Source organism: Anopheles moucheti, chromosome 3 (genome assembly GCF_943734755.1).
Source record: "Anopheles moucheti chromosome 3, idAnoMoucSN_F20_07, whole genome shotgun sequence".
Taxonomy (NCBI): Eukaryota; Metazoa; Arthropoda; class Insecta; order Diptera; family Culicidae; genus Anopheles; species Anopheles moucheti.
This window is the reverse complement of record NC_069141.1, coordinates 45068404-45082739: the sequence shown is the minus strand read 5'-3', so window position 1 is coordinate 45082739 and position 14336 is coordinate 45068404. Positions and strand designations below refer to the sequence as shown.

The following is a 14336-nucleotide window of genomic DNA, read 5'->3' as shown; positions in this document are numbered from 1 at the left end:
ATTTAATTTGACAGCTGCCACATGAACTGCAGAGTTTATTTTACTATCTTTATGACCTCTATTTCAGTTAAGAATTTGATAAATTTTATATGAAATGCAGATTTCAATTAAATGTCATGATTTGACCAAACAGTACGCGTACTTTGGAGAAACAGTACGCAGAATATGCAGAATGTAGTCAAGATCAATACATAATGCGTTCAATTTGATACAGAAAGATCAACGATTATTGCAGGGTTCGCAATTGGCATTTGGTCCATACAGATCCCGAAACAATTGCCCATGTTTTCTGATGATGTTTTTCGTGATCTGATATGACAAATCATCATTGGCATGGCCCGGTGGCATGATGGTAGCGGCGCCGGCCTTCACACGAACGACCCGGACCAATCCTCCGTAGCAAGGACTGACTATTCGGCTACGTGGTAAAATAAGTCTAGTCTAGTCTAGGAAAGGGCCTGCTCTGGGATTTGTCGTATACGACCAACAACAAATACAAACGTATGGCGTTCTATGGAGGTGCTCTGAGAAATCCCGTAAAACTTGGGGCCTGCTCTGGGATTTGTCGTATACGACCAACGACAAATACAAACGTATGGCGTTCTATGGAGGTGCTCTGAGAAATCCCGTAAAACTTGGTAAAACATCTGTCGTCATACAAATCATTTTGTTTTTTCTATAAACCTCGTGAAACTTGTCGTTCGCATAGCTAGCATATGTGCATCTTGGGTGTCAAAAACATCTGACAAGCGTTTTGGGGGGGGGGGAAATCAAAACAATTAACGGATCGTCAACAACAACAAAAAAATCAGCACGTTTAAAATTATTCACAATTTGTTTTGAATAAAATTGAACAATTTGAATCGATCGAACGGTACGTATTCCATATCATAAAAAAATGAATTCATAATGTATTTAATCGTTTTTTTCAGAAATGGAACACATCAATATAGAATTATTGATCAGTTTGGTCCAGAAGCGAAAGTTGTTGTGGTGCCCAACGGATCCGGGCTACAGCAACAAACCGCTAGTGGAGAAGTCGTGGAAACAAGTGGCAGGCGTTTTAAGATGTATGGTAAGTAAATTTCAATGTTCCTTTTTAGGTTTATTTTATTCAAGGAAGTCACATGAAATAGGTGCTGGTTATTGGGTCGAATATGTCGGTTTCAGCCTGTCCAGGTCTGGAATTTAGGTCGACGTTTTTAGCCGGGTCGATTCTGGAGCTGCTGATCTGGTGGTGGTGGTGCTCTGGTTCATTAGATCCGAAAAAGATAACAACAAAGGTAATAACAACTAGGGAAAAAACACAGCGAACGCGCTAAAATAACATTTTTAATTAACCATAAGGATATAGTATAACCATAACAATTTTAAGATTACGATTCAAAACAACGCTGGTCACAATATAAAAGTTTTAATACTTTTATTATAGTATAAGGTATTGAGAAACATACAGTTTTATAAAGATGTTAGAAAGGAATAATATGCCTTATGAAAGATAATAGAACATAAAAATGATTAGTTCAGGTTAGGCCGCAGCATTCGATTCAAAGTGATGCTCTATGGAAATCGCCATGCTCGTTGTACGCACTCAGTTCAATGTGCAAAAGAATTTATTTTTCAAAGCAGAATATGTTAAGTGGTGTAGAAATTTAAAATTGAAAATATAATCCTAACCATAATTATTTACAATAAAAAAACTATTCGATAATATCACTATTTCTCAAGAAAAAGTTTTTAAATTCATCCCTAATTCGGTATGCCCTTCTGGTTGCATTATTATTACGCCTACTGCGTCGACTGATCTCTTGTGGTATATTTATTGTATTACTTCTACCTGTATTGCCTCTAAAGTCTATACATATATTATGCAATAAGCATATTGTTTTAATTATGACATCTAAATTCTTAGGCTCCATTTGCAATTCAGTTTTTAAACACCTCCACTTACAAACTGTAATTCCAAAAGTGCATTCAACAATTTTTCTAATGCTGTTATGAAACCTATTGTATAATTCCTCCGCTTCACCACTGTTCGCAGGATATGGCCTCATTAAATAATCTTTAAGCGGATATCCTTGATCTCCGAGTAACACATATGGCATATGCATGGAGCATCCTTCAATTGGCCTAGATGGGGGAAATCGTAAAGTATTGTTTTCTATATTTCGAAATGTGTTGCTGTTCATGAACACGCCGCTATCGCTTCGTCTACCATAATCTCCAATATCTACGGTAATGTATCTTCCTTTATCGTCGACAATCGCTTGAAGATGGACCGAAAAAAACTTTTTATAATTGAAAAAATGAGACTCAGATCGATTTGGACATTTGACTCGAACATGTTTCGAATCTATGGCGCCAACAACGTTCGGAAAAGCTCCTGTTCAGTCTGTGCTTCTTCCACGGTGTCGTGCAGGAGCGGCGCCAGTTTGGTCCGATCGGTTGGAACATACTGTACGAGTTTAACGAGACCGATCTGAGCATCAGCTTGACGCAGTTGCGAATGTTTTTGGACGAGTATGAAAAAGTACCGTATGTGGCACTACGCTACCTAACCGGAGAGTGTAACTACGGTGGCCGTGTAACGGATGATTGGGATCGTCGGTGTTTGAATACGCTTCTAGCAAAGTTCTGCACGGCGCAGGTGCTGGAGAACGAGAGAACGGACACTTTGTTGGCCAATACGCTCAAGACACAGGTATGTCGGTTGTTAGGTGTAGTACATCTGTAGTCAGTAACGCCATTTTCTTATCGGATGCAAACTGAAGGATCGTACGGTAAGTATGCCAGGTATTCTTCTGGTTAAATCCCACAGTACCTCACTGATTAGTAAATATAGGTGACATACATTTAAACTGCCTTGACTGACACACACTGGAACTTTAAAACAATTTACTTTTCAATGTTAAGTAACTTTATTATCTGAATTTAATGCTACATTCCCAAAATACCCACCATTAGCATTTGCTGCAAATGAAGGTAATGTAAAATTAGGTTAAATTGCCAAACCTGGTTCAAAAAATTTTAAACAAAAATTGATTATGTTTCATTCTACTAATTGGCTAAATTTCCATTGGATTTCCACACTCAATTGACAATGGTAGATTCTTGAGGATTTAAAGGTTTGTAAAAAATTGGAAACTGTTTGATTTTGTTTTTAAGTTTCATTAAATTACTGTAACCAATTCTTGATTTTCTAAAACATTAACGTAACGTAAGTAGTCTACTAATTGAGTATGTTATTCTCGCACAGAACACATCAACCGGTGTGTTCAGGGAAACTCCTGCCGAGCTTGTGATTAGCGTATCGTCAAACATTTTGAAGCTTCTTCCGCCAGAGTTTGATCGGGACGCCGCACTGGAGAAGTATCCGACCGACTATCATCAGGTAACTCGTCAGCTCTCGCACTGAGATTTCTCTCGAATACAGGAATACTCGGAAATACTCGGAATATAAGGAATACTTATATACACGATACTCCCTTATCTTCTGCAGAGCATGAATACGGTACTGGTGCAGGAGATGGTACCGTTTAACAATCTACTCATCTGCATCCGGGGTAGACTCCAGACGGCTCGCAAAGCCATGCAGGGTCTTGTCGCCGTGTCACCAACCGTGGAAGAGGTGGTCAGCGCGATACTGGTCGGCAAGATCCCATCCGTCTGGGCGAAGCGTTCCTACCCGAGCCTGAAAACGCTCGGCTCGTACATTGCGGACTTTATCGCGCGGTTAGAATTCCTGCAAAAATGGTACGACGAAGGCCCGCCAGCAACATTCTGGGTGTCGGGCTTTTTCTTCACCCAGGCATTTTTGACCGGCGCACAGCAAAACTTTGCCCGCAAGTACGTCATACCGATCGATCTGCTAGTGTTCGATAATGGGATAGGGAAAAGGGCAGGATGGGATCTGCAGGAGTCTATACCACGCGTCCTGTTTGATACCGTGCCATACGAGAGTACTGCTTAAGATGGTAAGGTTTTCCTGTCGCTAAATTCATATTTGCTCTTTTAGATTCTGCTGAAACCGATGAAAAAAGACGATTTTGTTCCGCGGCACACGTACCGCTGTCCGGTATACAAGACGGCCGAACAGCGCGGTACGCTTTCCACGACGGGCCACAGTACTAACTTTGTCATAGCGTTGTTGCTAAATTGTGATCCCAATGTGAAACCGGACCATTGGGTTTTGCGTGGTGCGGCTATGCTTTGTCAGCTTAGTCACTAACCGGTTTCAACGCACAGCACGGAGGAAGAAGCATGAAGTATAAAATAGGCTCCTAATGCTTTTTTGCCCCTTTCTGCGATCAATGACGTAGGGGATTTTCGTTTAATGAGGGTTTTTCAGAATTACAAGTCATTTTACAAGCAAATTAAGACATGATACGAAAATAGCACGATATACATATTTAACAAAAGCAACTTTTTTACGTCTAATATATACAAAATAATTCAATTTTTACAAATATTTCATGGATATCTTATTAAAAATGGTTTGAGTTGCAAAACATAATATAAGCTACACGTGTACTGCTACCGTTCCGTCGACTCAACAATGATAAAGCACCAGGCACCGACTGATAAAAAATTGAGGTTGCAGCACTAGAAAACAAAATTCATCGCATTTTAACTAGGTCGTTACGCCAGGAATAGTAGTTGGAAACTATCACAGAGGGAAATCAACCACCACCACCGAATCAACCACCGAAACGGGAAATCAACCACTGATCAGATGCTCTCACTATGCGGCAGATCTTGGAGAAGATGACGGAACAGCAACTCTATTCTTTCCATCTCTTCATTGACTTCAAGGCCGCATACGATAGCATAGCCTTGATAGTCAGGTTAGCCAGATAACGGTTACGACGCAATGAACTCTGTTGGAATCCCGGACAAACTTGCCATACTAGTACGAATAATAATGACCAAAGTCGACCAAATTTCGGGACCATCTTCTATAAGTCAAAGTGATAGACTCTCGTGACAGCTAGAATTTACGTTTAGTTATCTTCCCAAACGTTGGAGGACTCAATCCCCTCCTTTTCTGCGCTGCGTCACCATCTACAAGGGGTTGTCAGGATCATCAAGTGGCTTCGGATCATACCCCATTGCAAGAGCAAGGTAAATTGATTTGAGTCAAAGAACTATTAAAGTGAGTACAGCGGCGGATCAAACGGTAGGCGGTGTAGGCGGTCGCCTAGGGCCTCGCCGTGTCGGGGGCCCCAAAAAATTTGTGTAGTAGTAACTTTCCACTTTGCACTATGCAAAATTTGCCTCTTCCTTTCGAAGAAACTTGGTGAGCGAGAGTGTAAATTGTTCAGTTTTTCATCGGAAAATGTTTGCCACTTATTTTTGACGAAATTGTTGTTCAGACTATTAAAACGGTTAGATTAGTGTTTTAAGATGTAGAGAAAGACAATTTATTATAGGACTTGTAAATTCAGTTCACCAAGAAAGAAAATCTACAGCATTTTGGATGAGGAACGATGTAACAAAAGAATAAAAATCACTGTAACGTTTAGCATTACACAATTAACAAAACAATGGCTCATAAAGTATGAAAAGAAGCTAAAAGAAGAGAAAACAACTTGCAATAAAAATATAAATATAAAAAAGGTTACTTTAAGGTTAGGTTAGCACGGAATTTAAAACAAAATTTAACAAACAGAATGTAAAGAAATTACCATTAAAATTGAAATTTATGTAAAAAACCAGGTAAGATAAATTGTTATAACTTTATTAAAGCCTTAGCTGTCTTCGCTTGACTTGCATAATTGCCAAACATTTTCAGTAAAAAATTAGCTATGCATCATAGGTATAGTACAGTGAAGATATATGTTCTCGTTGAAACAGATGTGATTTAAAACACACTTTTATTAATTTCAACTATTCGACAACGTCAATACTAATTCACCTTCTCTTAAGAAAATGAAAACATATTACTAAAGGGTGCACTCCAACTCATTATTGCATCATTTAATTGTTGACGAGTGCAAAGCGATGACATAATGGCAACATGTGTCACCGTACCCTTTTTAATTGTCACGAGGTTCACGTTAATTTCCACTACGAAATTATGCACTATCCGAGAAATTATCTTTCCCCTCCACATTTACTACTGCTGAAACTGCTGGCAACTAAATGTGCCGAATCTAAAGCCGTGTTTGTTTAACTGTAGTTGTAAACTGTAGCACAAACGCTTCTTAAAAATGGAAACATGCAGAAAAATAACTATTACATTATTTAATAAAAAAAAAACCTTCATGCAGTACTTTGTTTTTAGTATCTTTAATTTCTTTAATAATTAAATAATAATTAATAATAAATAATAATAATAATTAAATAATAATTTAATAATTAATTTCTATTTTTAGTTCCAAAGGTACGATACAAGATAACGAAATATGTGTATAAAGAAATAAGATAAAGAAATAGGTGTATGAACGGCTGCGATTAGCCGGACATGTTGGAGAAATATCCAACAAACCGAACCGTATCGCCATCTGACGGCATCGAGGCTTCAAAACGAAACACTAACTGTTGTGGTGTGATTTACTTTTTGCTGCCCTTTCCAGTAGGTTTGCTTTCCTTCGCTGCACCTCCACCTACTCCGGGAGCTTTGGATTTGACATCTTTCCGTTGGTGAAGCGTTGATTTCTGCTTGTGATCACCTTGTGCAGGATCATCCGTACGGAAGCCGACCGTTTTTTTCGACGAAACGGGTACATTGTCGTTGTTGTTTTTGCGAATCTGTGCCGCCCTGACACGATCTTTGCCATCAGCAGTCGGCTGGTTGGTAGCGGGTTTGGGACCGTGGGATGGACGACCGGTACGCCACGGACGACGGGTAACAGGTCTGGCCGCACTGACACGATCTTTGCCATCAGCAGTCGGCTGGTTGGTAGATTCGTTGTTGTCATTTCCCAGCATAACGCAGGCGGGTTTGGGACCGTGGGATGGACGACCAGTACGCCACGGACGACGGGTAACAGGTCTGGCCTTTGTGGCCGTCGTTGGAGCGGTTGCAGATATAATCTGTCGAGGAACACAGCTGAAAGAGCTGAAAGAGCTGGACGATTTGGACTCATCCTTCAGGCTCATTTGGTATGCGCAATCGATACAACGAATTTGGCAAATGTGGCACAATCGACACGATTGGGAACAAGCTTCCATTGTGTCCAAACCGTAGAAAGATGGCGTTTTTCCTTTGGGTGCCGGCCCCAATTCGGACGGGTCGTTGCAGCAGGTTGGCAGAATAGATTTTGCCAAAGGTTCCTCCTTTTGGGTTTTGTTGCCACACTTTGAACAGCAGCACTCGATTGACAGCCACTTCAAACAGGCCTGGCAACGTTCACAACATTTGAAATATTGCAAACAGCGATTTTCTGCAATTTGGTGCACTGGTCGTGTTTGGCTGGATCGCAAACCAGCAGCTGATTTACAAGTTTCTCCGGTAACGGTCATGTTGTCGTTTATGCGATAAATAATGTCGGAAGTAGTCCTGGAATCTGCAATCGCAACATCATGCACGACTTGCGGCATCATCGTAATCGTTCCTACCACTTCGTTGTCGGCGTCGTGTACGAAAAGTTGAACTTGCACCGGTGAACCATCTCCGGCAGCGCAATCGACATTCTTCTTTAAATACGCTTCCTTTATATGAAGCACCCCCTGGAACACGAATCCACTAGCGGGAATCCGTGGAATGCGTAGAGGCACTTCGATAAACTCCATCATGTAAGCTGTGTATAGTTGAACGTATGGTTGCTTTGATGCTAATGTTCTGAATGATTATATTTCAATGTTGCTAAAGGTTTATATTAGACGTATGGTTGCTTCGATTGTAAACTTCAGACAGTAGTTACAGTAGTCCTTTGTAGAACTGTCAAATAGTGCAGGATTTGCTTTCCTAACAAGTTTCAGTCGTCGTAAACAAATTCCTTCACGCTTCTTTGCAGCCAATCAACGAAATGAAAAAGACGTCAATCTGTTGTGGACACTGCTCGGGTCACTATATCGGACGGTGGAAGGTTACGATATCGATGCGGTGCTAAACTTCGAGAAGGATGATATTCCTCTGAAGGTAATACAGAAGCTTGAGGAGCGTGTCTTTACCAACGAAAACTTTGATCCGGAGAAGGTGAAGGCGGCGTCGACGGCTGCGGAAGGATTGTGCAAATGGGTCATTGCGATTGCAAAGTACGATAAGGTAGCAAAGGAGATAGCACCCAAGAAAGCAGCATTAGCCGAAGCTCAAGCGAGTTATAATGTAGGTTCTTGAGTTCTTTTTCCGGTTATCTCACTACACCACATTAGCATCCATTAACAAACTATTGTGTATTATTTCTCCTAGTCCGCTATGACGATACTGAATGCAAAGCTGGAACAGCTACGTATCGTCAAGGAAAATCTTGCGGATCTCCAACGTAAGCTGGACGAACAGATTGCTCAACATGCAAAGCTGCAAGCAAATGTAGAGCTGTGTATGAAGAAGCTGGAACGCGCTACGGAGATCATTACCGGTCTGGGTGGTGAGAAGGATCGCTGGCAGACGGCGGCAGAAACGCTGGCACTAATCTACGACACGCTCACCGGTGACGTGTTGATTGCATCTGGTATCGTTGCGTACTTGGGACCCTTTACGATGCAGTTCCGGGCACAGCAGATCGAACAGTGGATCGAACGGTGTACGGATCGTGGAACCATCTGTTCCCAGGACTTCCAGCTCGTGAACGTACTGGGAAACCCGGTCGATATTCGGGCGTGGAACATCTTCGGTTTGACAAGTGATGCATTTTCAGTGGAGAGTGCTATCATCTTTCAGTAAGAATTGACCAGGGGCTTTGGGAATATTTAGAGAATAGCGATCGTGTTTTTGTATCGATGCGATGGTAAGACTCGAGATGTGAAGTGTAATGTGTGCTCTTTTTCCTCTTTTTAGCAATGCTCGACGCTGGCCTCTGATGATCGATCCCCAAGGGCAGGCTAACACATGGGTACGCAATATGGAGAAGGCGAACCGTATTTGTATAATACGTCTCTCACACCCTGACTATACACGCGTACTGGAGAACGCCATACAGTTTGGTCTACCAGTGCTACTGGAGAATGTCGGTGAAGAGATCGAACCAATGCTGGCACCGATTCAGTTGAAACAAATCTTCCGACAGGGGGGAACAATGTGTATCAAGCTGAGTGACTCAATTATAGAGTACAATGATTCGTTTAAATTTTACATCACAACAAAACTCCGTAGTCCCCATTACTTGCCGGAAATAGCGGTGAAGGTGACGCTACTCAACTTCATGATCACCCAGACTGGACTGCAGGATCAGCTGCTTTCGATAACAGTGGCGCGCGAACGGCCCGAACTCGAGACAGAAAAGAACGCATTGATCGTGCAAGGGGTGGAGAACAAGCGGCAGCTGCAGGAGATCGAAGACAAGATCCTGCAGGTCCTCTCGTCCGAGGGTAACATTCTCGAGGATGAAACCGCTGTATCGGTCCTAAGCTCGTCGAAAACGCTGGCCAACGAGATCAACGAGAAGCAAATCGTTGCCGAGGGGACCGAACGTCAGATCGATGCGGCCCGTCTGCAGTACACGCCGATAGCGGCCCACTCGACGGTGCTGTTCTTCACGATTGCCGACTTGGCCTGCATCGATCCGATGTATCAGTACAGCCTGAACTGGTTCGTAAACCTCTTTACCGCGACTATCGACAATACCGAGAAGGTGGATGAGGTACCAGCCCGCTTGGAGGATCTTAGGACCTACTTTACGTACAGCCTTTACGAGAATATCTGCCGCAGCCTGTTTGAAAAGGACAAGATACTGTTCTCGCTATTGCTGGCTACGAATCTGCAGCAGGATGCCGGCCAGCTCGGGTCGCCCGAGCTGATGTTTTTGCTTACCGGAGGTGTTGGATTGGACAATCTTGATCCCTACCCGCCAGCCGTTTGGCTACCGGACAAAAATTGGGATGAGATCTGTCGTTTGAAGATTTCGCCCCGTTGAAGGAACATGTGGTTCAGAACTGGAAGCGGTACTTTGACGACGATACACCACATGAGGCATCCATTCCGGAGCCGTGGAATTCCACGGTGACAGCGTTCCAGAAGCTGCTGGTACTTCGATGTTTCCGGGCGGATAAGTTGGTTCCCACGATCGAGTTATATGTGGCAGGTAGGTGAACAGTTACCCTATAGGATATCGGAGATTTGATTATTGTAGACTGACTGTTCCAATCAATCAAGCAATCAATTCCAGAAACAATGGAACCGAAATACGTGGAACCTCCGGCCTTCAATTTGGCTGCATCGTACGACGAATCGAACTGTTGTGTGCCATTGATCTTCGTGCTAACACCGGGTCACGCTGATCCGATGGCCACGCTGATAAAATTTGCTGACGCCCAGGGTCTGGGGGCAAATCGGCTCTTCTCACTATCGCTCGGACAGGGTCAGGGACCTATCGCAACCAAAATGATCGACGAAGGTACCAAGTTCGGCAATTGGGTTCTGCTGCAAAACTGTCACCTCGCCCAGAGCTGGATGCCGACGCTAGAGAAGATCTGCGAAAGCTTCCAACCGGACACAACGCATCCCGACTTTCGGCTCTGGCTAACCTCCTATCCGACGGAACACTTCCCGGTGGTGGTACTACAAAATGGAATCAAGATTACCAACGAACCACCGAAAGGTCTACGCATGAACGTGTCGCGCTCGTTCATGAGCGATCCAATATCCAACGTCGAATGGTTCGAGGCGTGCAAACAATCGGCCAACTTCAAAAAGCTCCTGTTCAGTCTGTGCTTCTTCCACGGTGTCGTGCAGGAGCGGCGCCAGTTTGGTCCGATCGGTTGGAACATACCGTACGAGTTTAACGAGACCGATCTGAGCATCAGCTTGACGCAGTTGCGAATGTTTTTGGACGAGTATGAAAAAGTACCGTATGTGGCACTACGCTACCTAACCGGAGAGTGTAACTACGGTGGCCGTGTAACGGATGATTGGGATCGTCGGTGTTTGAATACGCTTCTAGCAAAGTTCTACACGGCGCAGGTGCTGGAGAACGAGAGAACGGACACTTTGTTGGCCAATACGCTCAAGACACAGGTATGTCGGTTGTTAGGTGTAGTACATCTGTAGTCAGTAACGCCATTTTCTTATCGGATGCAAACTGAAGGATCGTACGGTAAGTATGCCAGGTATTCTTCTGGTTAATTCCCACAGTACCTCACTGATTAGTAAATATAGGTGACATACATTTAAACTGCCTTGACTGACACACACTGGAACTTTAAAACAATTTACTTTTCAATGTTAAGTAACTTTATTATCTGAATTTAATGCTACATTCCCAAAATACCCACCATTAGCATTTGCTGCAAATGAAGGTAATGTAAAATTAGGTTAAATTGCCAAACCTGGTTCAAAAAATTTTAAACAAAAATTGATTATGTTTCATTCTACTAATTGGCTAAATTTCCATTGGATTTCCACACTCAATTGACAATGGTAGATTCTTGAGGATTTAAAGGTTTGTAAAAAATTGGAAACTGTTTGATTTTGTTTTTAAGTTTCATTAAATTACTGTAACCAATTCTTGATTTTCTAAAACATTAACGTAACGTAAGTAGTCTACTAATTGAGTATGTTATTCTCGCACAGAACACATCAACCGGTGTGTTCAGGGAAACTCCTGCCGAGCTTGTGATTAGCGTATCGTCAAACATTTTGAAGCTTCTTCCGCCAGAGTTTGATCGGGACGCCGCACTGGAGAAGTATCCGACCGACTATCATCAGGTAACTCGTCAGCTCTCGCACTGAGATTTCTCTCGATTACAGGAATGTTATATACACGATACTCCCTTATCTTCTGCAGAGCATGAATACGGTACTGGTGCAGGAGATGGTACCTTTAACAATCTACTCATCTGCATCCGGGGTAGACTCCAGACGGCTCGCAAAGCCATGCAGGGTCTTGTCGCCGTGTCACCAACCGTGGAAGAGGTGGTCAGCGCGATACTGGTCGGCAAGATCCCATCCGTCTGGGCGAAGCGTTCCTACCCGAGCCAGAAAACGCTCGGCTCGTACATTGCGGACTTTATCGCGCGGTTAGAATTCCTGCAAAAATGGTACGACGAAGGCCCGCCAGCAACATTCTGGGTGTCGGGCTTTTTCTTCACCCAGGCATTTTTGACCGGCGCACAGCAAAACTTTGCCCGCAAGTACGTCATACCGATCGATCTGCTAGTGTTCGATAATGAAGTGTTGCGGGAAGCGGACATCACGGAACCGCCGGACGATAGGGTGTACGTGTATGGATTGTTTTTGGAAGGCACCACATGGGATAGGGAAAAGGGCAGGATGGGATCTGCAGGAGTCTATACCACGCGTCCTGTTTGATACCGTGCCATACGTGAGTACTGCTTAAGATGGTAAGGTTTTCCTGCCGCTAAATTCATATTTGCTCTTTTAGATTCTGCTGAAACCGATGAAAAAAGACGATTTTGTTCCGCGGCACACGTACCGCTGTCCGGTATACAAGACGGCCGAACGGCGCGGTACGCTTTCCACGACGGGCCACAGTACTAACTTTGTCATAGCGTTGTTGCTAAATTGTGATCCCAATGTGAAACCGGACCATTGGGTTTTGCGTGGTGCGGCTATGCTTTGTCAGCTTAGTCACTAACCGGTTTCAACGCACAGCACGAAGGAAGAAGCATGAAGTATAAAATAGGCTCCTAATGCTTTTTTGCCCCTTTCTGCGATCAAGTCAAAGTGATAGACTCTCGTGACAGCTAGAATTTACGTTTAGTTATCTTCCCAAACGTTGGAGGACTCAATCCCCTCCTTTTCTGCGCTGCGTCACCATCTACAAGGGGTTGTCAGGATCATCAAGTGGCTTCGGATCATACCCCATTGCAAGAGCAAGGTAAATTGATTTGAGTCAAAGAACTATTAAAGTGAGTACAGCGGCGGATCAAACGGTAGGCGGTGTAGGCGGTCGCCTAGGGCCTCGCCGTGTCGGGGGCCCCAAAAAATTTGTGTAGTAGTAACTTTCCACTTTGCACTATGCAAAATTTGCCTCTTCCTTTCGAAGAAACTTGGTGAGCGAGAGTGTAAATTGTTCAGTTTTTCATCGGAAAATGTTTGCCACTTATTTTTGACGAAATTGTTGTTCTAGACTATTAAAACGGTTAGATTAGTGTTTTAAGATGTAGAGAAAGACAATTTATTATAGGACTTGTAAATTCAGTTCACCAAGAAAGAAAATCTACAGCATTTCGGATGAGGAACGATGTAACAAAAGAATAAAAATCACTGTAAAGTTTAGCATTACACAATTAACAAAACAATGGCTCATAAAGTATGAAAAGAAGCTCAAAGAAGAGAAAACAACTTGCAATATAAATATAAAGTTACTTTAAGGTTACTTTAAGGGTTACTTTAAGGTTAGGTTACCACGGAATTTAAAACAAAACTTAAAAAGAAATATAAAGAATGTAAAGAAATTACCATTCAAATTGGAATTTATGTAAAAAAAAGATAAGATAATTTGTTATAACTTTATTAAAGCCTTGCCAGCAATGGCAAGCATGACCTAGTAGGTCGTTACGCCAAGGTAAGAGAGATAGAGATGTATGACAAATCTTCAACGATCCTAATCCGCGGACATGCCAATTGTGAAACTCAAACGGGCGGTCCAAACGGAATACCCCACACACTTTATCGCTTTAGCAGGTTTAATTTTTAATTATGCAGTTCGCGAAAGTATGTGGAAACCCGGACTTGACATCCAAAAGATCCAACATTCAAGATTGAATGCGGGTTAATCTGACAAAGGTACGAATCTCAGAATCCGATCTTGATCCTATTTCCTAGCACTAAATACATGTTGCTTTTCCATACAAAAAAGATCCCGGAATAGGCTCATCGTTCATATCCAGAGTGCTAAAGTAACTAGATACAATGATAATCCCGGGGTATTTAATCCCTGATTTTATCAATCGGATGAATTTTTATGATGGTAATCTTTCCATCTTAAAAAAAAAGCTTTCCGTCTGAAAGCTGAATTCGTGATGTGAAATATCTCGTCAAAGAAGAAGATAAACTTCTATCACTGCTTCCTAAAGAAAATTGGATTTATAACCAGATATGAAAAATACAATACAATTACGAATACGAAAAATTCTCGTATGGATAAGCTTAAAACAACTCAAATAAACTCAACTAAACCAGTATGTTATGTATTAAAAGCTAACTTTTGAAGCGAGGAGCGGATTATTCTAAAGAATAATGCAAATTTAAGTTACAATTCGGGATGTCTTCT

General features: G+C 42.5%; 1 protein-coding gene and 1 pseudogene across 1 annotated transcript; both read left to right on the top strand.

Moving 5' to 3' along the window:
• The first annotated feature begins 934 nt into the window (after positions 1 to 934).
• LOC128302745 (dynein axonemal heavy chain 12-like) lies at positions 935 to 4228 on the top strand. The gene is made up of 5 exons (XM_053039604.1): positions 935 to 1075; positions 2381 to 2701; positions 3221 to 3391; positions 3500 to 3946; positions 4016 to 4228. The coding sequence occupies exons 1-5, from the start codon at positions 935 to 937 to the stop codon at positions 4226 to 4228; spliced, it is 1293 nt and encodes a 430-aa protein (XP_052895564.1).
• A 515-nt stretch (positions 4229 to 4743) lies between these two features.
• On the top strand, positions 4744 to 12707 carry LOC128302744 (dynein axonemal heavy chain 7-like; annotated as a pseudogene).
• The last annotated feature ends 1629 nt before the right edge of the window (positions 12708 to 14336 follow it).